This window comes from Seriola dumerili, unplaced genomic scaffold, assembly GCF_002260705.1.
Source record: "Seriola dumerili isolate Sdu_G_001 unplaced genomic scaffold, Sdu_1.0 BDQW01000138.1, whole genome shotgun sequence".
Taxonomy (NCBI): domain Eukaryota; kingdom Metazoa; phylum Chordata; class Actinopteri; order Carangiformes; family Carangidae; genus Seriola; species Seriola dumerili.
Genome location: NW_019174393.1, coordinates 17,208,096 through 17,233,360, shown reverse-complemented (window position 1 = coordinate 17,233,360; position 25,265 = coordinate 17,208,096). Strand labels below are relative to the sequence as shown.

Sequence of the window (25,265 nt, the reverse complement as noted above, 5' to 3'; positions counted from 1 at the left end):
TATGCACAAATCTATGTGAAAATAAATAATATAAATATAAAAGATCTTTTATGACTAAGACAAAATGTCTTTATGTTAAATCTGTACCTGCACCCGTAATTTCCCAAACTTTTTCATGTAGGTTGTTATATGGAGTGTGAAATTGAATTATCTTGAATAATAATAACGCTAAACTTTATTTGTATCCCTCCTTTCATACAAGAAATACAGCACAACGCGCTTTACAACAAAGAAATTACATGCACCAAGTGCTTCACATGAAAAGACATAAAATCAACATAAAAACATATTAAAAACATTGATGTAAAATGAGATGGAATAATAACAAAATTAAAAAAACATTGATGAAAACATGAAATTAATAAATAATCAAAATAATTTAAAAATGGATTACATAGAATGCATAAAACCAGTAAGACATATATTACAATACTTACAACAGCATTTAAAAGAAGTGCTTGTGTGGAGCAGAGTGTAAAATGTAAAGAGATAGTTAAAGTCTAATGTGAAAACATAAGTTTTAAGCTTTCTTTTAAAAACACTTAGTGAGCTGCTTCTCTGATATCTAAAGGTAGTGTGTTCCACAGCCTTGGGCTGTTATTGACATACAGGACCTACACACGGGAATAAACTAACTCTTATTCTCACCTTCAGCCAGTCGGCCATGACGATGACGGAGGGATCAGTGATGGTGCTGAGCAGCTCCTTGGTTGCTCTCTTCTTTTCTTCCCTGTAGTTTTTCTTCTGCACCTGCAGGGTGAACAGAGATGTGGACAAAGCTTTGAACATCAATCTACGTGACGGTGAATAATAATGTTCCACACTTGCTTTCACACTGAATTGCATTTGGCTGCAAATAAGAGTGGAGTCACACTCCCTCACTGTCTCTGTTAAAATAACACCTGCTACCTTCTGACTGCAGTGGGAGGTATCTGCTGCATTTTATTTAAATGTCATGTTTCCTGCCTCTTCTGTGTTGTGGTGGAAGGAACTATAAAGTTCAGCCCCTAATATATACTTTTTTTTATTCATAATGACTTACAGAGTGAACACAGTGTGAAACGTCACTCCATGACGAACATCGGGGATTAGACTTCTACGTAACACTCTCCATATTAGGGTATTTTTAAGACTCATTTTGCCTGTGTTGAGAATTAGTGTCCGGATCCTCGAGACTTAAGCTGATTTAATCTCACTCACCTTGAGAGACTCTTTCTTGGTGAGCTTTCCTCCAGACGTGGACACATCCTTGTCTGAGCCATTGTACAGCTTTGTTTCAGACTGTGAATACACAGGGGGAAAGAAGAAGGGGTTAATAACAGAAATTTGATAAGTGATGAATCTCTGAAGACATCAAAATATCTCTTTTCCCTAAACATTAGATCTTCAGTTATTATATGTATATTTATAATTTGTTCATGTGTCCTGTTGAGCTGAGAAAAGCACCACTCAGACATGTCCGATGATTATAACCAAAGCTTTCACGTCAGGATTTGTGTTTTAAAATGTGTGCAGTCTACATAACAATCATCAGCTAAATGACTAAAAGCAATCTAAGCCTCAGAGTGCTCCCTCTCTTAATAATAAATCTGTTAACACAAGTGATATAATCAACACACAGACTCCGATGAAATGAGGACATTACATTAGATATTTAGAGCTGCAGCATCACTGGAAAACATCATCTAGAAATGATTGTTTTTCTTTTGCTTCCCTGGTAGCCCAAACTTAGCTCAGTTAGTGGAATGAAGCCTATAAATGCCGGAGCAGGTGTGTCTCTGCCAGGTCCCTTCACAAGCCAATTGGAGTCATTTAAAGTGGAGAGGCAGACGGGGATGTGTGTGTAGTCTTAAAGTGGGGCTACTTAAGGCCTTAAACGCCCACAGGCAGGGCTGGAGAAAGATCAACGGTACATGAACAAGAAGCCGCAGCTGAAGCCTCCCAGAGTTTCCTGCGAAGACTGAGGGAGACGCACCCATGGCTTAACTCTGCTTCTAAGATGGCGGATGTTCTTGATTCAGATTACTAACTGAAGTCCACAGATAAGGATTCATCAAACTCTTGTCTTGATTTTGGGAACAGCTCGCAGAGAGAGACCTTTTGTGAGGCGGGCCAACCTCTGAAAATGATCATCCTGTCCTATGTTTTTATTCCTGAAAATCATAACAAAAAACTGAAGAGGATTCTTGTCTGATGCAAACGTCTCTGCTGTGACTCTTACGCCCACACTTTCACTGACAAGCCTATTTGATGTGGACCTCGGCAAATAAACCAGACGCTCCTCCTCCACACTGAGCTCACTTGAAAGAAGGATGGAGTTTGATTTTTAGCAGCTAAATGTTTGATGTGTACAGCATATATGACGTGTGAGTCATCTCATTGTAGGCTGTCTGACGCCGGAGGCTAGACTGGGAAAAGGAAAGAGCACTTGCACTAATTCCCAAATTCTCTGGTCTCATTACAACACGCACACCAAAGCATCAACTCATTCCTTCCCACCCATCACAGCGGAGCGATCCATCTTACCTTGCTCTTAGATATGGAATGTGAGTCCTCTTTCAAAGGCAGAGGCAAGAGGTCCTCCTTCCCTCTCTCGAAACCTGTAACAAAAAAAAAAATAAAAAAAAACACAACAGCTTGAGGAAAAGTTCAGTCCATCAGTGTGTCCCTGCAAACCAGGAAACCTCAGGCATTGGAATCATGTTTTATCTGGTTTAATTATGTATATTCAGGTTCCACAGTCGCCATGTTGTTCACACTGAACAGATTTAATGTATAAAACTCACACTTCACTTTACTCCTTCACAGTTACAAAGGGTTCTCCTTCAAAAACCCACAGAGCAACCTAAAGCATATTTTACAGTTTGATAAAGACAATGAAATCAATATGATTGTCCCATATTGAATATTAAGACCATTTAAGTGTGAGACGGCATTTTCTTTATCTTGTTGAGTCAGCTACGACAGTGTACCTGATGCAGTGCTAGAAGAAAAAATATTGATAAATCAATCAATCAAACAATATTAAATTTAATCACCTGCAATTTTGATAATTGATTAAAAGTAACATTTTCTTGCTCTAGATTCTTATATTTGCCAAGTATTTGCTGCTTTTCTTCTTTATTTCATTGTAAACTGAATAGCATTGGGTTTTGGCATGTTGTGATTTGACCACCATTCTTTACTATTCTTCTTTTTTTTTATTTTTTTAGATTTATTTATTAATTGAAGAAATAAAAATGCGAATGCACATACAGCAGTGTAGGCGCCACAAGTTCTGTGTCCGTGACATAAATAGAGTTTTTATGACCCTCAAAGATAGTATGAGGAATGTGCTGTATTTTCCTAATACAATAGTCATGAATTTTTGATAAAATGCAGCCCTATTTTGATCGTTTCCTGCTGTTGTCATTTCGCGATTCTCCAGCTCTCTTAGACTCGATCAGATAGTAACTGGCCACTGGAAATAAAGTGTGTTTTAAAATAGTCTCACGTCCAAATGTCTGAGTCGCCAACTGGAATCCTGTTACATAATGTCAGTCACGGGAGCAGCTGGAAGCGAGCCATAGAATCTGGTTGGCAACAAGCTGGCGCCTGCTACAAGTCCCTAATCTGCACTGAGATCAGAAGTTAGAGAAAATGGCTCCATGTTTTAATCCACAGTTTTGAGGGGAGAGACTTGATAAACAGATAAACAGTAAGACAATCACATGAGCTCCACCTTTGCATTTCCCATCTTCATTAACGAGCCGGTTTTCTATCAATTACTATAACCCTAGCAACAGATTCCCCACTGAGATCCAGGCACATGGTGACACCGGTGGTCTCAAGGTGACAGAGAGCCTGTAAATATTTTATAGCTTCTGTCTCGTATCCAGAGGCCATCAGTAGTCAGACATGAGAATGAAGGAACTGCTGCTGAGTTTCATTTCCGAATGATATTTATCATTTGGAAAATGATTGCTGCTCATTATTTGAGCAGAAATTTGCTTTAATAACAAATTTTGTGTCTGTGGTTGCAGTAAGAGAGGCATTCACTTTATGTATTCTCTCTGTGTGTTTTAATGTCCTGACTGTTTATAGAGAAACCAGAATTTCTCACCCCAGCATGTTGGACACTTTAAACAGCAACAACGTGATGTTTGGTGAATTCAGGGAATAATCTTGTGCAGAAATGTTTTTGTCATATCCACTTTTTATTAACACGCCTCATTTTCCTGGATTCTTCAATTTCCAGTGATGCCCTTCAACAAACGAGCAAGACTGCTGGTGGCACATTTTGTGTCGACTCAGAGAGTAATCACAAACTTGAGTAGTGTTAAGTAAATTGTACTTTTGAATAATTCAGTATTATTAAAAGGAAGTACTCCAGTACTTTAACTGAAGTAAAAATTTGACTGAACAACTTTCACTTGTATTGTTGTATTGAGTCATATTTGACCAGGAGGATCTATACTTTGACTCAAGTAATGGAGCGGTGAACTTTGTCCACCTCTGACTAAAATATACCCAGATACAGGACAATGGTGCCTCAGCATTTCGAGGTGGATATTTCCTTTAACTAGCTGGTAAACATAAACCTCTCATGGAGTGAAATAGTGGAACTAAATGAATAAAACCTCTTGGGGATGAAAAAACTGTTGCTGCAGCAGGTGAACAACCCTGCTGTAAAAGTGCTACTTGAGCATGAGGCAGTTGCATAGATGCATGTTGTGTTCAAAAACACTTCATCTATTTGAATGACGCCACAAAAGAATGAACTCAAGCATTACTGAGGGATCCTTCTTGTTCCCTATGACAAACATGATCGCATGGAATTAAAAACAAACCAGACACAGGAGTCTTCTCATTTAGCCGATTAACATCAGAGCTATACTGGGTTTGTTTCAATGAGTAAAAGCTTCAATTAAGACACTGCAGAGATATGCATCAAGAAATTAGGGCATGCAATTGTCTCTCCAGCCTGATAAGTACTGCCTTAGTTTCAGCATGAATCTAGGTTCAGTGATATATTGGATGTCCCACCAGACCATCTGTGCCCACTTGACAGATGCATCTCCATGCCAACTTCAGCTGCAAAACAACTCAAGGGCAATTCAACCACTATAGCAAGACACAAGAGGTTACATAACTCATTGTCCTCTACCCTTCATTTCTGAATATATTTGGTTAGGACCGGGCGATCATAGAATAATAATAATAATAATAATAATAATAATAATAATAATAATATTGAAAAGTTGCTAAAGTAATGGACAAGCTAGTTTTAACACAACAAAAGCTGCATTGCTGTAGCATACATACCTCAAACTGTGTGTAATGTATTATTATAAATATAATTATTATTATTTGTCTCATGACGATAACGCTAATGTTTAATCAGTTCAAGTCAGACAATAAATATCAAACTTCACAAAGAATCAACAGCCCAAGATAAAGAATGATCACTGACTTAATGAAACTGCTAATCTGCACACTTGATAGCCATCCAATCTGCAATCAGGCAGTCTGAGTAAATGAGTGTCCACTGAGTGTCCCATTTTAACTGGAGACATTTTAAGATGCCCCTTCTCCACGTCATAGGCATTAGACTTGGGGCATGAAGAAACTTGTTAAATAATTTTTGATATGTAACATGATGAAAAATGAAATAATGAAACTGATGAAAAATCCATTAAAAAAAAATCACCTTAAGTTTGTTTGTTTGCCATGTGCAATCAGTTATTTCAGTTATTTTATCAACAGATGACCCATTTTTGAAGCATACTTTCATTACTATAAAACATTAGCTTTTAAAATAATCCACCTGCTTATGAGGCGTCTTTCGTGTGCAGTCTAAATCCTCATTATGAAACATCTTGTTAAATATTTGGATTATACAAAATGTTCAGGACAATGACCAGGCTTAAAAATGTGCTTTGCACTGAGGGCTTAAGAGAAAAATGTGATGAGCGTTTCTTCTGCTCAGGACAATTCAGTCAGTGTGTGAAACCACCTGCAGATTTAAGGATTGTCTGGGCTTCGGTGGTTTGTGTGAGCGTCCTATGATTTTAAAGAGAAGGTGTATTTCTTTCTTTTCAAATTTGCTTTGAAGCTTTTCACACCAGTTTCTGAGCTGCCACGGTTTGGCTGAGCAGACTGAGTATTGTTAGCCTCTGAATGTGGCCAGTGAGGACTGCTGTTTTATATGAGTATGTATTTATAGAGCTCTTATCACAACAGTGGCACAAAACACTCTTCAAAATAACAGGAAGTACTCCGTGTAATATTTTTCCCTGATGATTGACAGCAGAGCTGCAACCATTCCAACAAACAATCACATATGAATAAATCATTTATTATTTGATGGCTCCAAGTTCTAAAATGTGAGTATTTGCTGCTTTTCTTGTCTTATAGTGAATGTAATAATTCAGATTTTGACATTTGATGATCATTTATGGTTGGAAATCTTCCACCATTTTCTGATATAAACCTTATAAACATAAGTTGCAGCTTTAATGGAAAGCATTTACTTTCAATAGGAAGGCTTCAAGGAACGATATGGAGGTGCAAAGATCAGCTGGTTAAGATTTTTTTTGTTTTTCGTTACCCTGTCACAAAGATGTTAGTGATACTGCTGACAGTCGCAAAGGTCAGAGTCCAGCCTCCCAGACAGACTTCAAGGATACTGCAGTCACCATCTGCTTTATTTTGAAGGCCGGTGAAATGCCCACAGGTGCCACTGAAGTAATATAACAAGAATATTTTGTCACATATACTGTGCTGTCAGGTCTCTATGGCACAGAGCCTTGCCTCTTTCATGTTGGCTACTTTTGATTTTGGCAATGTTAGAATTAAAGCCTGACCTTTGATCCAACATTTTACATTTCTGACATTTACCTCATCCTCCTATCCATAATCACCCATCAACAGTGAGCTGACGTATGGCTGCTGGGAAAATACAGTAGCCTTTATGTCAGATGCTCCAAAAGTAGTTGGAGCTCTGCTAAGTCTTCTGCAACCAAACTCACAACCACCTCCGTGGCTGAAAAATAAAGCCAACACTGAAGTACTAAAAACTGCACCTCCCCAAATACCACTGGAGTTTGGCTCCAACAGTCAGTCAATCCCCATGGACTCCCAAGTTAAAATATCCAACTTTACAGCAGAAATAAACATGTTTACAGCCTGGTATAGCTAATTTCCTCCTTCATGACAACTGTACGTATAATTGAGGGTGTGGCCACTTTAAGTGACAGGTAGGTGAGCATATGCTTGCCTCAAACCGGCATGAACTGAAATCTCAGCTCCATACACACCCCTCCTCTTTGACCATTTTTTGAATTAGCCCGGAATTAGGGGCGGAGTCAGGCACGGCCAAGATGGTGACGGTGGAGCAGCTCACTCTGAGCTTCAAAACTGCTCTTCAGAAATCTATAGGTGATGTCACAGAGGGCTACTTCCATCTTTATTTATAGTCTATATTCACAACTAACTATCCAGTTAGGATCCAGTCTATTCTATACCTTTCACAGCAGATATCTACTTGGTGAGCACTTGAAAATGGACAGTCTACAGATCCAAGAAAAGTACAAGTGAAGACAGAATTGGGATAAAAAGGAGCAAAGGGATGAAGATCAATGAAAATTCATACATAAACAATATATGCAGTGTTGCTCAGTGCACATATTTTCTGAGATTTCACAGGAAAAATAAGGAACTTACACTATGAATCTGTTCTAATTTGATTTCTTTTTCAGATGAAATGTCTTTTCTAGACATTCAGTGTGCAGCTTGGCCACATCTACCCTTTGCTGTGTGTGTTTGTGTGTAAGGGTGAAGTAGTAGGAGACTCACACCCCACTGCAGACTGACTGGGAAATTTGCCTGTAAAAAAGTGGAGCTGCAGTGATCTCACTCTGCATCAAAGATCATAGACAGAGGAGAAGAGAGAGAGAGGAAGAGCTGTGTGCTCCTACGATGACTGTCTATCCACATTAATGCTCTGCTTCACACAACAAATACTGTCGACATCACCTGAAGCATTACACCAATTATGCATCAGACAACATGCACAACAGTACAGAAGATAAAGGGGGAAACTATGATGAAAACATCAATTCATGACACAGGAAGAGTGAACACACTGCTTAGTATCTGACTGTAAGCAACAAGTAAGAATGGTCTGGTTAAGACAAACTGAAATAATCGTGCCTCAATTTAATTTTCTATTCAATGTCACCTGAAAACATCACTTCAGAAAAATAACTTGCTGTCATCTATAGTTGTAGTATTTTAGACATTCAGCACCCAAACACAGAAATCATCACATCTCATTCCAGTCATGATTAATTCAACACTGAAGCTGCATCTCCAACCAGAGGGAGCTTATTTTCAAAACCACTAACGTAGCAAAAGCAGTTCATTATGTCTTGTTGGAGAGCTCTGAGGCCTGTCCCTGTGGAGCTGCTGCTGGCACCTTAGACTCTTACCACACCACAGACTAAACCATGTTCATTCCAGTCAAGTTCATTTAATGCTCACGCTGGTGAAGAACTATATTTACTGAAAGACCTAAATAATACAGCTATGCAGAATACTATCTCTATTTTTCTTTAAAAATTTGTTAAAAATGCAATGTACAGCTTTTATTAATGCTGCTCTATTTCGTTGGAAGTCTGAAGGTTGCCACAGCAACAGGTGACCTGACAACAACAAATAGAGGGTAAAGCTGGCAGCCCACTTACTCTTCAGAATACATCAATTTCAAAGTAGCAAATTGCCGCAGGAAACGTGCCATGGCACAGCGTCTCTACAATTTTGGCTCCAGATCTATAACGACTGAAAGATGGCCAGTGAAGAGAAAAGATATACAAGTGGGAAAACTTCACTGGCACTGACATCTAACTTGATTTTAGATGTCTGCCCAATTAGTAGCCAAACTCTGAATCCCTTTATTCAATGTAACATAGTGTGAGCATAAATCTGCCGAGTATTATCAAAGCACAGATATTTGTTAATATGGGAACTCATTAGCTCAGTTAACTTGCAAACTCATATTAACACACAGTCTTCCTTCTCCATTAGTGGAGATTCTTGTGCAGAATTCCTACACTTCCCATAATGCATCTCAGTGTCATCTGCCATTGACCCTGCAAATTTATAACAGAAAGCCGGCGTTACAAGTTGGGGTTGTGATCTTCAAATCCAATATGAGATAACCCTGATGAGATTACTATGACATCATCAGACTACCAAAAGCTCCTCCAGAGGTAAAGAGATATTGTACACCTCTTTTCATTGGCTGGCTTTTGCTCCTAATGAGGATCCTCAAGCAAAATCTGTGAAATTGCCCATTGAAGCAAAACAAACATTACTTCATACTTAGGGTCCCATATAGCTTTGATACCTTCACAGTATTAATAGACCTAGACCTAGACCTGCTTTATAATCAAACAACACATTGACATCTACCTTCATGCACTCAGTCCACAGAGAAATGCACACAGTCTGTATTGAGAAACTGAGCGTTAGAATCAGCTGTCAGGACTTCTGCAACTTTGTGATGTCACAACCATACAGTCACCTCTCTCAGCCACGATCCAAGCTCTGCCCAGCTGGAGCCACCATCTGACCTTGCAGGATTTGGTTTCTCTGAGTGTTTACATGACATCTGCTATATTTTCCATTCGTTCAGAAAACAGTCAGCCAACCAGAAGAGAGGCTCAGCGTCTGCTCTCTCTTGATTGGCTAAGCGACCTGTTGTTACTAGAGCTCCAGAGAGAAGCCTGAGAGAAACTACAATGTGATGGTTTTTCTGTTCTTAAAACCACACATATATCCTCTTATGGATCAACACTTCAAATAAAAACAAGGGAAAAGTATAAAATTAAACTATGTATATCCCTTTAGGTGTTTTATATCCAACCTACAGCCCACCTCTGTTCTTTGCTACAGTCGTGTGCCACTTTGTCTTGGTATATAATCAAAAACTCATCTTATCTTCATGGTCAGAGACTCCATTCGATGTGCCAACACACAGTCTGCCAAGTCATGCTGACCTCAGGATGAACCGTGATTCCATCTAATTATCGACCACAAGGGTATGGCTTTTTCCACTACCTTATTAGCTTTAGAAAGGTCCCATTTTCAACCTCCAAATCAATTCCCCTTGCTGTTAGGCCCTGGCTACAGAGGAAACAACAGTAAACAAAACAGCTGAAAGTGCACAGGCCACATAAAAGAGTGTATTCTCTCACTTAATGGTAAGATATTAGGCAGTAATTTCACTGATGAATAATGGATTGTTTCAGTGTATTTGTGGGTTGCAGGCTTTTAACAGTGAGTAACGAAAATTAGAGTTTCACTCAGACCAGCACAGCCTGTTCTTGCCTTTGCCCATTTTAATCTCCAGGTCTCCATCACAGCCTTCTAACCTGTTTCTTATATAGCCTGTCTGAGTATTTTACAAACAAACACATAACAACTGAGATGAACTGGTCCCAACCCACATTAACAGGGTCATACTTTTATTCTGTCTGCACACAGGTAGCTTGACGACACAAAAGCACATTATCTCTTTGAAGGGATGATATTTCAAGCAGGACGTGTCTGGATGAGAGTGGGGGCATTAGCCTGGTTGTATTACCATGGCTGCTATTTTGTGCTGGTTATGTATTTATAGTTCACTGGGGTTCATGTGCACTGCCAAATGCTGGCCTCTTCCTCAGTCCTTGGTAGACTGCAGAGGATGACCTATTGTCCTGTCTTCTGATATTTTTAGAAGGAGGTTTAGGAGGATCAAACTGCAGCTTTTGTGAATAAAATGCTCTCAGAAAAAACTAAAGAAATACTTTTGGCCATCCAAGTACTTACAGCAAAATTTACATTAAACACTGAAAGACAGTGAGGTGTACAGTAAGTTATGGCACAGTTGCAAATTCTCATATTTGAGTAGGTGGAACCAACAAATCAATCATCAAATGTCTGGCAAAGATAATCCATTATATTTTCTGCTGATAGACTAATATACATTTTGGCTCTAGTGGGTTTTGTAAAAAAACAAACAAGTCTATATGTTGGCACAGAAACTCATTGCATCTGCACTTGTAATGAAAATGTTTAAAAGAGACGCAGCCCCAATCACAGTAGTAAATTAAATGCCAAGAGACAATTAATTGACTGGCAAGTATGTCCACAATGTGGAGCTTCTGACACCACTCACATTACCAGCATACCATCAAAAACTGAGTCATCAACCATCCGTGAGTTGTTTTCTAAGAGACACAGCCTCAAGAAGTACAAATCCTGAATGTAAAGAGCAGGCACGATCATGTGAGCAGACTCTACTCTGGAGGATAGGTGGGTGTAAAAACAGGGAAATAGACACAGAACGTAAGAGAAGGTACAAAAGACAGAAAGTGAGTAAATGCGACCCGCCTGGACCAGCTGTCTCCTGCAGTTACTCTTAAAGCCGGCGCCTGCTAGCAGAGTGTCTGAAATAAGGATGAATGGCACCAAGGCTGGGAGCTGACTGAGAATAAAAAAAACACCATGACTCAGACGACGTCTCGCAGCTCCAGATATTTGTATAGCTGGAGGCGGTGCTGGTTCAGAGGGGAGAGAAGAGGGCTTATGGCCAAAAGGTCACCAGCCCAAATCCCCAGACATGGAAAGGTCTGAGCAGGGGAAGACAATGACGAACAACTGCCGTCGAGATGCCTTTGAGCAAAGCAGTGATGTGACACAGCTGCACAGTGGCAAACAGCAGAGGGCTAAGTTTGTATCAGGTCGGATAAGTCTGAATTACTGCATGAAAGTGTGACAGTGCTGAAGAACAGCATTTGTGCACAGTCAGCCTTCCCTGGATTAATAACAGTCATCTGTGAAGGTGGATCAGAACATTGTCTCTCAAAGCCCCAGAGGCTGCCAGCTGTCTGCCTCCAGGTCGGTGTCCCTTTCAGCAGGACAAACAAAGAGGCAGAGATTTTGCAAATGAACACTAAACTGATTTAATCCAAAGTGTTCTGTGGGATTTGGTGTTCTTCTAAAAAAATGAGGATTATCACTACTCTCTCAGAGAGGTATCACTGTAACCTGAGTAACTCCAAACCAGCTGAGCTGAGATCTGAGTCCTGCCTTGTTCATCAAGCAATCTGCACACGGCTCCACGGTCGTCCCTCAAGTGCAACTAATGATTTTCTTTGGTAGCACAGGTGTACCTGACATTTATCAGGTCTGTCTCTGTATGTGTATGTGTGCATTTTTTTTTTTTTACCCAACCGCATTCTGCGAAGTCTCTGCCCTACTCTGCTTCCAATTGGCTCTGACCCTGATATTCTTCCTCGCTGAATGCAGGTTAGGAAAAAAATAAGGCATGTGTGTATGAAACTGCGCCCTGCACCCCTCCTCGACCGACAGCACATTAAACGATATTCAAAATGAATATGTAAACACTTGTCCAGTTTCTGCGGCCCAGACTTGATAAATGCTGCTTATGATACAAAGTTCTGGGTGCACCTAAATGGAAAATAAATAAATGGTAAATGGACTGCACTTATATAGTGCTTTTCTAGCTAGCTTTACAATGCTTGCCATATTCACTCATTCACACTCATGCACTGATGGAACAGCCGTCAGGGGCAATTTAGAGTTCAGTGTCTTGCCCAAGGACACTTTGACAAGTGGGCTGGAGGAGCCAGTTCATGCTGTACCTCCTGAGCCACAGCCTGAACTTTGCACTTAATGAAAAAGTTAGACACACCAGTGCAACCAATATAAAAAGTTAGTCTGGAGTCCCGTAGCACCAACCTGTTTAAACTGTTCTAATCTGCTTTGTAAGCCTAACTCTATTTGTGGAGAGAGAGGAGAGAGAGTCCTTAAAGTAAGCAGTCACTACAAACATGTCAGCTATGAGCAAGAAAAAAGCCTTTAAAGCTGAAATGATTCTGTTTTCTTAAATATTGGCGTGGAGATCAGTTACATTAATGTGACTTTTAACTGAGCATTTCTTTATACAACATAGTCATATTTACATTTACCATTTTCTCAGCAAAGCACATTGTGTGTATCCTTGAGATATAACAAATTTTACTTTCCCATGAAACACTTCAGAAAAATGTTTTTTTTCAATATCTCCAATCAGGCATTTTTACATCCATGTTTACTAGCTTGCAGTCTTTTTCTTTACTGCCTTTGTTGGCACATTGCTACATTTCTTTGCCTGTTATCGCCTCCAACTCTTGGTCAGTGGAAAGACGTGAAACAGGCAGCAGGAATGTGCATGACATGTCACATACAAACAATTATCACGTCTCCTCCGTCTCTGTGATGGCAGATTTTTTTCTTTGCCCTAAAGTGTGGCCGTTTGGAACAGCTATAAACACGTTTGCCTCTAGAAGGGGAAAGATGCAATGTCATTTTAACAAGTTCATTTTGAGCAGACATCCCCGTTTACACTGAGATTCTAAACAAGAAGAGGGAGCCCTCTGACTGTGTCTACGGACAGATTTTTAAGCTGTCTTTGCAGCTTGTTCTATGCCAATATGAGAATGTTTGCCTTTAGGCGCATAAAGTTTTGAGCAGTAAATGACAATGTAGGCAAATCTTCCAAACCCGGTCAAAATCCATACTCTGGACCCCAAGACCGAGCAGCCCTAAATCAGATCAATCCAGACTAGCTCATAATGATCATAAGAACTCTATTCATTTTCATTTAAAAAGCAAAATCTAATACAAGCCACTGACGGTCAATAGTGCATCTGATGAAAACGTACCACAGTCATGCTTCACCACTCCAAAGACATATTTCAAGCCACTACTACAGAAAAACAAAGATAAAACTACAGGGTCGGCAACACTTCCCGGTGTGGAGCTCCGTCTCAGTGTCCACACCATCGTACACCAACCTGGCAGAGAGATGGGTGACAGCTCGTTATAGCCCCCGAAGGAGGCATTGCGGATGAGTTTGCGTCCGTCCGGATGCGGAGGTCGAAGAGATGCTGTCCCGCCGCACGTGGAGAAACGGCGACGACTCAGCAGGCCCTCCTCCTTCATCATGGGGCCGACGGGAGCTCCCCTCGCTGGGCAGCGGGGAGGAAGGGATGTGGGGGAGTGGTGAGGATACTCAAGGGTAGAGGGTCGAGGGGGTTCGGGAGACAGTCCGATCTGTCCCACACAGCTAGTGAACGAGCGAAGAAATCAACACAAACACAAACACACACACACACTTACACACACACACACACACAGAGTATCTCAGACACCAGACACTGAACCGGTGCAGTATGCTGCTCGCCTCTTCAGCCAACTGCTCCCTTCCTCCCACACACACAGTCTCTCTCTCTGCTCTGCGAGTGTGTATGAAAGCAGCAGCCTGTAAGTACTTAATAACGAATAAGCTGAGCCCCTCCTACTCCCTCTCCTCTGGATGGGTAGGAGAGCTGCATCTTAGCTGGAAAATAGCTCTTATGTTCCACATCTCATCTATCTCATCAGGACAATCACTCGCTACATTTTTCATTCATCATTACAGATTCAAAGGGACACTTCACTGCTTTTCAACCTTATTTCAAAGGATTAGTCATAGGGATGGTATGTCTATGACGTGTAGGATACTTGTTAATATTACTAAATATTACAGCTGAATTTAGTTTCGCCATTCACACCTCTGACATCAGAGGATGATGGAAAAAAATAAAGGGAGGGTTTGGTGAAGATAAGTGTCTTTTTCCTGTTTCTCAACAGCTATGTAAGATGAAAACCAAATGCAGCAGTCAGTGTGGCTGCTGAATGGACTGTGAAAAGCTAGAGCTGCCAGGTAACAGTTTACAACCAGTGCAGGTACCAAAAACCAGTCACTATAGGAAGTATGGGAAGTATTTTAACTGCTGAATGATATCACTGCAGAGGAAGTACTGCTTTATGTGACATCGCTGGGCCACCGACTACTCTAGTTCTTGTAACCTAAAGCTACGGTTTAAAGGGGCTATTTCTAGGTTTCTTGAATGTGGTTTCTTGCCAGGAGCAGGTTTTGGTAATTGTCATTTGACAAGAGCTTCGGCCATAAAGAGGTTAGAACAGGTCCTCTGAGCAGCGCTACATCTGCAGGGCAGATTAGAGGCTACAGTGAGTTGCTATCAGAAAGTGACAAGTTGGTCTAGCTGGTTAGCATGCTAACTTCAATAGAAGAAAAACGTGGTAGAGAAAAGAGTTAACATTGGTGTTGCTTTCCACGTCTGGAGGATAGGATTTTATTGAATCTAAATACAGCATTATGTCTGCTTTAAACAATTTTAAGCCACAAAGTCATACACGACCTACTCCATCCTACATACAGTACTTGGTTTTACAGGTATTTGCCATTTGGCTAAAAGGCAACACATTCTTGATATTAGAAATAGCAACTAACAAACAACCTCACTAGAAGCTGCTTATGGTTTTTGATCACATCGTATAATCTTCATCAGCACATGTTGTTAACCCAGTGGTCATAGATTTGTAACGTACACGTTCAAATTTCTATGCACTTTAGGGACCTCTCGTCCACGCTGGCTTTCAAGCTTAGGTTCAAAGTTCATTCTTAACCATCGGAAAAGCAGTTGAGGAAGCTGATGAAGATCATGTGACATAATCAAAAGATCCAGAACAGCTTGTGAGATCTTTTTCTCAATGGTTGAATGGATATTTTGTACATTTCTTTTTGCTACTAAGAACAAAGATTTAAGATTCAGTAAGAGATCTGTGACACATTGAGTTTAACAAGTTGGTACCAACTTGGATCTGGATCTGGATGCAAAACAGATTTGTCTATCAGAACCCAAGTCTGCCTAACACTGTGTGCACCTGACCAGCAACACTGATGATTTAACTGCAGAAGTAGCTATTGTTCAATAGTTTCTTATGATAAATGCACAGGTTTTGCCTGCTGTGTTCAGGCAAGCAGAAATGCTTGCCTTCTGTAGGTGAACAGGATTAATACATACTAATACATGTAGGCACTGTAATTAGACCACTGGTATTTTATAATATCCACATTAACAGCAGTGAAATGTCCCTTTAAGATAACTCTCTGCACATCCTCTTTCCTCCTCTTAATAACCACACAACGTATTCCCTGCACCTTGTCAACTGTGAGTGCTATGGAGACAGAAGTGATCAGACTACAGAACACACACACGAGCACATACAATCACAAAACATAGACTCTACTGGGGACAGAAGGAAGCACTTTTATCACACCAGTAGACAAATGACATATCATGTTCTTTAGATGTGAACCGGGAAATCACTTCCAACCACAGGCCACAGACCTGACAAACACATTTATCTGGCCAACCTGATAGACTAAAATTTAAATAAAATTCCAAAAAATCCATCTTCATGTTGCAATATTTACCATAGTCAGCCTTTTAAGTTCAGAGAGTCTGTATTTAGATTCACTGTGGTGGTTAACAGGTCGCTGAATGCTGCACTGAAACATGTGCTTCCCCTGAATACAGTTAAATAGTGCTGAAAACAAATGCTGTCACTGACACCGACTGCAAAAAAACAGCTAGGACACAGTTTCATAGCTGATTTTCATGGATAAATGTGTCTCAGAACAAACTACAAGATGATATATATTTTTCTATATATTTAATGCATTTGAAAAGTTGAGTTATCTTACATGTTGTGAGTATCCATGTAATGTTTAACTTAAAGAAAGGAAGACTTGCTTAGTTTCTGTGCTGAAGGCCATGGAAGATGATTAAGGTAATCAGGATGTCTCATAGCGGGTGAGAAGATAGTGTAACTTGATAAAAGGATTCTGCAAGGACACGTGTGGTTAATGTACGTATCTGTGCAGGAATGAATAGACTTGGCATTGGGCCTATCTTTGAAATCCAGTCTGTGAGGTTCCTTCCACAGTCCACTGGCATCTTCCTTTCAGCTGATCTGCCATTTTTTTTCTCTTTCATTTCAGCCCCTACAAAATCACTCTGCTGGCATCATGTGACACCCTGCTACCAACTGTCCATGGAGACGCTTCATCCAAGACAGCTTGGAGAGGTAAACTGCCCCCTGAGCTGACTGATGAATCTACAACTGATAAACCTGCAGCTCTGCCTGCCTCACTCAAATGTGCTTTAATTAACACAGGTAATTAGAATGTTCAGTATGTATAATTCAGATCCCAGACCTAATTAACCTGCTTACAGAGGAAACGTCCAATTCTGCTGGTCCAATGGCATTTGAGTGGCTCTTGAGAAAAAAAATCAGCTAAGTATAGTCACTATCTGGGTCATTTTTCAGTGAAGCTGCTACTGAGTTCCCCATCTGGCAAAGCCGAACCTCACCACATTCACTAACTGTACAAATCCAAAAACAAGCAAGGCTTAAACCTACTTTAAACATTCAGTCTGCTTTCAATCTGTCATTCATTCCCATTCCCGCCTTTTTTCCTTCCTATAATCTTCTGCATTCCTGGTAAATATATTTGTGTTTCATCCACTCGTCTTTTTCCATCTCTCATGCTCTAGTACTTTGTGTCTCATATGTCTCAGGTGAGCTGGTGTCAGGTATAGGGAGTGCTGCTGTGCCAAACAGGCCAACAGAGGGGTGATTGAGGATCTATAGCTGCCCTGTGGAACAGTAATCCAACACACGTGCTGATTCTCACTGGACGGGCCAAAGTTATTGCTAGATTTGCATTTAAAGGGATTACCTGATTTCACAACACAGTACTGTTCCCATTTTTTATTAGCCATGCTCGTGACTTTGCCTGAATATGAAATATTTCAGGGAGCAGGAAGCATCTCCCCTCAGGATGAATTGTAATAACTTTGGTGATCCCATGACCTTTCATCTAGTTCCATAAATCAAGGCAAAATTTTAATTTGTCCAATATTTTGCTTTCTAGCCCTTTAAAGGTTGCATATTTTATAAAGTGAGATTTCCATGTCTTTTCTGACTATAAAGCAGGTGTAGGTTCTATATTAATACTGTGAAAGTATCAAAGTGCTCAGTCCACAGAGAAATGCACACAGCCTGTATTCAGAGACTGAGCCTGAAAACGAGTCGTTAGGACTTCTGTAATTTTGTGATGTCACAACAAAAGCAGTCACCACTCTCAGCCATGCCCTAACCCTGGAACCACCATCCAACCTTGTGGGATTTGGTTTCTCTGAGTGTTTACCGGTAATCTGCTATATTTTTATTTAGATCACTCAGAAAAAGTCAGCCAATTAGAAGCGAGGCTTTTCTTCTCTGATTGGCTCACTGACCTGTTACTAGAGCTCCAGAGAGAAGCCTGAGAGAGGAGATGTAAAACTACATTGAGATGGTTTTTGTGTCTTAAAACCACAAATATCTTCTTTTAGGTCAATACTAAAAAATAAAACACAGGAAAGGTGTAAAATATGGACCTTTAACATCAGCCTTAGCTGTACTTGCTAATTAGCAAATCTTAGCAGGCTACGGTAAAATAAGATGGTGAACATGGTAAACATTATACCTGCTAAACATCAGCATGTTGACATTGTCATTTTGAGCATGTTATGTGAGTATTCAGTTGGAACCTCTGCTGTCCCAAACTACAGCCTCTAGCTAGCATGGCTGTAACATGGCTTTTACCTGAATAAATTAACAAATGGAAATGTAAATTTCTTCAGAAAAGCTTCCATCAGATACAGTGTGCTGATTGAGAAAAAAAAAACAAAGCTTTCTGAGCTGATAATCTGTCTAATTATTCTTTTCATCTGACCAGAAAGAAACTTTTTCATCATGACAGCACTGACAGAATAATCTGGCTTTGTAGTTGCGTAAAATATTTTTGATGGTGAAACTGAGCGAAACTCCCTTCACAAGTCACATGCAGACAAACTATGACACAGTAACCCACAGGCTGCAATTCGTTGGATACCGTGGAATGCCAGTGATACATAGGCGGCAGTAGGTCACATGCAGACAAACATCTCTAGTCTTACATAAAGGCTCCAAGGAAACCCTGTAAGCCTGGGATTATCTTTAGAACAAAGAGGCTTTTTAAACACAAGCCTGCAGACATCTTCTGCTGTACTTCTCTCCTCCCAGACTCACGTTAAGACAGTCAGGACTTGTGAAGAATCAAGTCTTTTGTTTCCGTCCATATGACAACTTTAGCGAGTTAAAGCGATTTTACGTTGGTGTGATCTTCCTTCTGCCCCCATGAGAGATACATCACACAGAAAATGTACAGCCACGTATAAAAGCACAATACAGAAAGAGACGAGAAATCCCTTTTTTTTTTTGGGGGGGGGGGGGGGGGGGGTGTTCATGTTATCAGGGACTAAGACAACAGAGGTGTCAAGGTGTTGCTCTAGCTCAAACACTAACAAGCACTACAATGTAAACTGGTACTTCATACTCTACCTTGTTTCCCTTCAGGCTAAAACTTAAAGAAAAGTGCAGCAATGTCAAGAAGTGGACAGCAGTCTTATCTCCCAAATCATGCTAAAATCACTCGTACTTTAGATCCAGATGGTGTCAGTCCAGATGAGCCTCCGGCCGTCCGAGAACAGCTCAGGCCCCAAGGCCGAGTTATCCTCCATCACGTCGTCCTGTCCTCCTTTACCTCCGCAGACTCCCCGTTATCTATGGTAGATATCTCCACTGTCAAGCCTTGTCCCTCTTAGCGCTCAAGCCTCCCAGGGCTCAGCCACTCATTGGACGGGAGTGCAGGCGGAAGAAGTTACGCTGGATTGGCAGTGGCTGAGGGTGCAGATAAGACCGGCCCCCTCCCTGTCGTTAACTCCGTCTGACAGGGAATAATCCCTGAGGCTGAGCTTAAATCCGCGCTGACCCCACCTGCTCCCTCACTCCTTTACTTCCCATCTTTCTCGAACTCACTTCCCTTCTATTTACATGTTCTTCATCCCTCCATCTCCTCTTTGTTTTTTTGTTTTGTAATCTCTTTTTCAATTCCCTCACTATCTTATCCTCTTCCATGAAATCAGTCCTGTGTCACTCTCATTCTCCACCTCTCCCTCTCTCTCTAACTCTCCAGTGCAGGTAGACTTTCTGTTTACCTAGAAAGAGGACAACAAGTCAGCAAAAGGCATTTAAAGTGAGAGTGGCTTCAAAGCCGATTGGAGGAGCCTTGTCAAACAACTGCCTGAGTTTATTTTTGTTCTCAGTGAATCATAAAGAGGGACCAGACCACAGACACCTGAATCTGTCTGTGCGTGTGTGATGATGCAACTACACTCACATTAAACTAAATAACCCAAACAACCCAAAGAATTTACTATAAATAGAGACCAGTTTGTTAATCTCTATTAAACTGATTTTGAGGGCAGCTGTCAATATTTGATTTGGGCCATTATTGTGTGTGCGTGCGTGTGTGTGTTTGTGTGTGTGTGTGTGTGTGTGTCTTTTCTTCATTTTCGATAAGGACGATGATTGTGTTTAGTTCAGTTTAGTTCAGACAGCTTCAGTTTATTTATCCCCCATGGGCGTTTCATTTGTAGCTTCCCAGTCCATACTTTCAGTCTCAACAGACAACCAACCAACTACATATAGTTAAAATGTCACAGGAAACATATTAAAAGGCATGGGACAGTTACAATAAGTTAAACAATAAATAAAAGGAGTAAATAAAAGCAATATATAGAACACATACAGTATCTTATGAATTACTCTAAAATAACAATCATTTACAATGAGTATTCTCTGTGTTGAGCAGCCTAATAGCAGAAGGAATAAAGGACTTGGAGTAATGATTAGTTCTCATCAGGGGCACATTATATCGTCGACCCAAAGGCATTAGAGAGAATTCAGATGAGAGAATGTGGTCTGGTTGGCTGATAGTTTTTTTTATTTTTATCAAATAATTGGGAAATATAGCGAGAAACTCAAACATAATCAATAGAAAATTTTAAATAAATACGTAGCTTAACATGAATTTAAGTTATTATTAAGAGAAAATTGATGTTTATCATAAGTCAAAGGAAATCATAGGAAAATTATTCATGGTATGAGTTGAAACTTGAAGCTTGTTGCACATCCCAGTTGGAGATTTAAAGTTTCCTGTGTCTGTCTGAGTCATTCAGCCAGTAGTGTAGTAATCTGATTATTTCCCATGTTTTCTCATTGTAAATAAGAAATCAGGTTCAGTTACTGGTCCATATATGGTGTCATCTTGGTTTCCACAACTACAGTATGTCTTATATATACATTTATTCATCAAAGAGCACAGACAGGATCATTTTTCAACTGTAAAATATCCTGTTAATGGCCCATTTGAATTGGATTTGCGTCCCTGGGGGAGCTGGGTGATTTTAACATTAACCTGCACTTTTCAGTGACTTTAAACCCAGCTGGAGTGAGTATGTGGGTAATGTCAATCCTGTGTGAATGGGGCTTTGGTCATAATTCTACAGTAGCCAAATTTAAGTCTTAAAAGTTTTGTTTTTGTTATGTGCAAAAAAAAGAAAAAAGGGGAAAATTGTTGGGTATTTTATCTAATGTTCAGTAGCAGCCTCTAAAATCCAGTACTGGTTGAGCTACAATGTATGTCAGAGGTTTTCAAAGTGGGAGGCGGGCCTCACCAAGGGGGCTCCAAACAGCTTCAGGGGAGGCTAAGTGAATCGAAGGGAACGAGATTACAATATATTACATTAGTTATCACAAGGAGATCATGTAAATTAGCCTAAATGTGTGTGATTTGGTTAAAGAGATACAGTAGTTTTTCCCACTTTCCGAGAGTCAGAAACTAATAAAAGCCTGAGGACGGACATTTTTTATGTATTTGGTTTTGTCTCAAGTTGTGTCAAATAGCATTATTAGGCTCTTGGCTCAATTGTTGAGTGTCTATGGGATCAAATAACATAATCATGATCCCAGAGGAATTGAGCAAAATGAAGTAAACTAAGGAGGGGTGAGGGAGTGAGAGGAGGCCCACAGTCTCAGACTTTGAAAACCTCCGGTGTATGTATATGGAAAAGCACCCGCATAGTCTAGCATTAGCATCACACTGAAAATAAACACAGTTGGAGGAGAGTATTTTACTGTGTCAAATGGCCAATTAACTGCCATAGTTCTCCAATGTAATTGCTAACATTGGGATTTGCAAATTAAAGGAAATTGCAGAGAGTACAACTTTGAAATTGCTTTCTGTGCAGAACTTTGTTCATAATAACATCCAAAAGACTGAGACAGATTTCAGATGTGTGATAACTGCCCAAACGGGTAAACACGGGTTTTGAAGCAGTGGTGTTTTAGGTCAGTCCGAGGTGAGTCAATTTGCTCCAGCAGTGCAATCAAATGGAATTATGTTCTACCTTGAGAAAATCACCCTCTGTAAATCGTGGTTATTGTTTGCTGAGCAGCATTGACTAAAATGAGCCATGGAAAATAACCAAGAGAGAGAGAACTGTCATTCTTCCCACTTTAGTTGTGAATTTTCACACAACTCCTCCAACCTCCTTTTCTCAACTTCAGAAATAACTCAGCCAGAGCAGCCAGCAGTCCTCACCCTGTGACTCTGATATTCTTTACTGCTTAATCAAACATACAACTGAACCCCACATTAAACATTTACAGTCATATCACTGCAAAATATCTCACAGAATATTTTACCATTGGTCAAGAAAAACAAATCAAAGCACACACTGTCAGCACATTGACGCAAGACCGAGGGGTAGTTGAAGTGAAATCAGTTGCCATGGATACCCATGTTGGGGCTGAAGGGAGTTGAGGGTTAGGGAAAGCTTTTATGCGTCTTACTGACTCTTTGTTTCACAGATGCAGTGGCGGATAGAAGGTGAGGCAGCTGGGCAGAGGCCTGTATGTTCACTGCTGCTGTATCATGTTTACACTTAACATTCTCAGGAATGAAGGATTTCTTTCATTTGATGATATTAATGTGATTCACATGGGCGGGACAGTGCGCAGGACTGATTCCAGATAACAGCATGAATAGGATCTTTAACTTCTGCTACTATGACCGTGTAAATGGCATGAAGGCAGATCTTATTGATGATGACCATAGTGCACATTGATGACCACACATGTAAGGAAAACATTCAGCATGTATGTGCACACGAGTCACATTTACAAGTCTCTGTGCGATAAGATGATACTTTAATGATCCTACAGGGGAAACACAGACTCCACTATGTATCTCAGGTATGTTATGTATGTGTGGTGACAAACAAAGAGGGATATTACTGAATTTTCTGTTATGATTACTCCCTCTCGTGGTGGGAAAGTGACTTACAACTGTCAAAAAACTGGAACAAACTGGAAAAAACAGACTGAGCTGTTACTGCTACTGCATAAATACAAGTGGATTTGTCTTGTGGCAGTCAAACATGGATGAGCAGATTTACCCAAAATAGTTTCAATCAAATGTAGATAGATAGATCAGATATCAGCTGCATTAAGATACAATAAAATATGAAGACAAAAGAGAAAAATACACAGAAATTAGATAAATATAAATAAATAAGTATATGTATGTGGACCAATGTGCAAGGGTGAGAGAGTTTAGGTGGATTATAGGGATGCATAAAACCTCACGTTTGAGCATTCATGAGTCACAGCAACAAAACCATTCCCTCATTCTGCCTTCACAGGTTTATGTCCATGCTTTACCTGTAACGTTGACATGATCAATATCAGAACTATCAGCCAACAGTGAGTCCAATGACAGGTACTCTTACAATACTTACATACAGGACTGAACTCGGTAGGTAACTCAATTTAGAGTTGTTTTTTTAAGACCAATATTTCCGTCTGCTTCCACTAAATTGCTGATGACTTTTGTAAACCATACATCTGTATAACTAACACAGACTCACCATGCTGTGACAAAACAAGATCTAAGTGTATGAACAAGACAAGACAGATACTGAAGAGCTGTTGAATAACCACAGCAAAGAATCCACAAGAGGGCACTGTAACATAAGAACAAGGCACAAGCAGCACGAAGGGTGATGTAAGACCCTGACCAAATCTACCCTTGAGCTTCCTTCTCCACAGTCACACATCCTCTCTTTGATTTGCTCCTTCTCTGCTTTAAGGGGACCTCCATCAGGAAGACGTACAAATCCCCAATGAACATCAACAAAAGCAGATTCAGCCAGATTCGGATGACCAAGCTAAAGCTTGAGGATAACAGGGTTTTTATCGAGGCTCTGGGGATCAGGCAGCTAACCTGGTCTGGTATTCATGATATATCACATCAGCTGATTCATAGGCTATTTTGAGCTGTAGATCACACATGTCCACAGCAGCTCAGTAATTCACTGAATAGAGAAATTCAATATCACAGACACACAAAAGCAACACAAAGATATAAACCAAACCATCCTGCGGGTTTACAGCTGTAGATGTGCAGGCTGAGAACCAGTCATCAAAGTCAGTATGAGTCACTGTTTCTCCCCCGGGAGTTTCTGGGAAAGGTAAAAATTAAACTAAACATTGGCAGCTGTCCTGGGGATAGAAATGTCCAGTGCCACCGGTGTGTTTTTAAGGGTCTTAAGTGTTATCTTAAATCTAAAGAAACATAAACCAGAGAAAACAAAGACAAAGGAAGCAGGATTAAAAACGTCAAGAGGCTCAGGGTCTATGCAGAGCTCAGTGGTGCATATAGTGTGATACACTATGTTTACATGTAGTTAGTGCTCTTATCTGGATTGCTGAACATTCAGGGAGCATGTGGGAGGTTCAGTGGTTTGCTCAGTGAGATACGTGGCTGCTGCTGCACTCATTCACACTGTGACCTTTCTGTTATGAGACAGCCATTCTGATTATTCAGCAACCAATTAATATTCATTCCTTTATCAGGACAATTGCTGCAGAGGAAGTGGAGTTCTGCCTTCAGCCTCATCAAACAGAACCAGCAGTACCAGAAAATGTGAGCGGATTCATAATAAAAAAAAAAAAAAGGTCCCAAATGTATGAAATCTGTCCTGTGAGAAATTTCTCTCTGAATCACAGGTAGATTTTTAAAGCAACTCTATGCAAATGTTGCTACACTGTAGCAATGAGTGGAAATTATGAGATAACGGTAGTGTAGTGTAGAAAAGAGTCATAAAGTCAGCTGATTGATTCAGAGAAGTCAGTTTGCTAACATTAGCCACCATGAGCGTGGTCCTAGTGGTCATACCAGACAAAGACTGTAACGACCAAACCCCTGAGTATTGAACTGAGCAACAGTGTGTTTTATCACTTCGTACAGACATTTCTAAGAGGGTGAACCTGTTATTTCTAATCTCAATTATGACAGAGTCTCACTTTAATGTGAAACAACAGCAGGAGGTGTA

General features: G+C 40.3%; 1 protein-coding gene across 6 annotated transcripts in view; it reads right to left on the bottom strand.

The window, feature by feature from the left end:
- The window catches only part of osbpl8 (oxysterol binding protein like 8), a 98,984-nt gene that overhangs the window by 17,189 nt on the left and 56,530 nt on the right, over positions 1-25,265 (bottom strand). For all 6 annotated transcript variants that reach the window (XM_022749282.1, XM_022749284.1, XM_022749283.1 and 3 more), the window contains 3 exons: positions 2,527-2,600; positions 1,201-1,281; positions 649-750 (listed from right to left, as the gene is read on the bottom strand). In XM_022749282.1, coding sequence (XP_022605003.1) covers positions 649-750; positions 1,201-1,281; positions 2,527-2,600 — 257 coding nt within the window. The remainder of the gene's footprint in view (positions 1-648; positions 751-1,200; positions 1,282-2,526; positions 2,601-25,265) is intronic.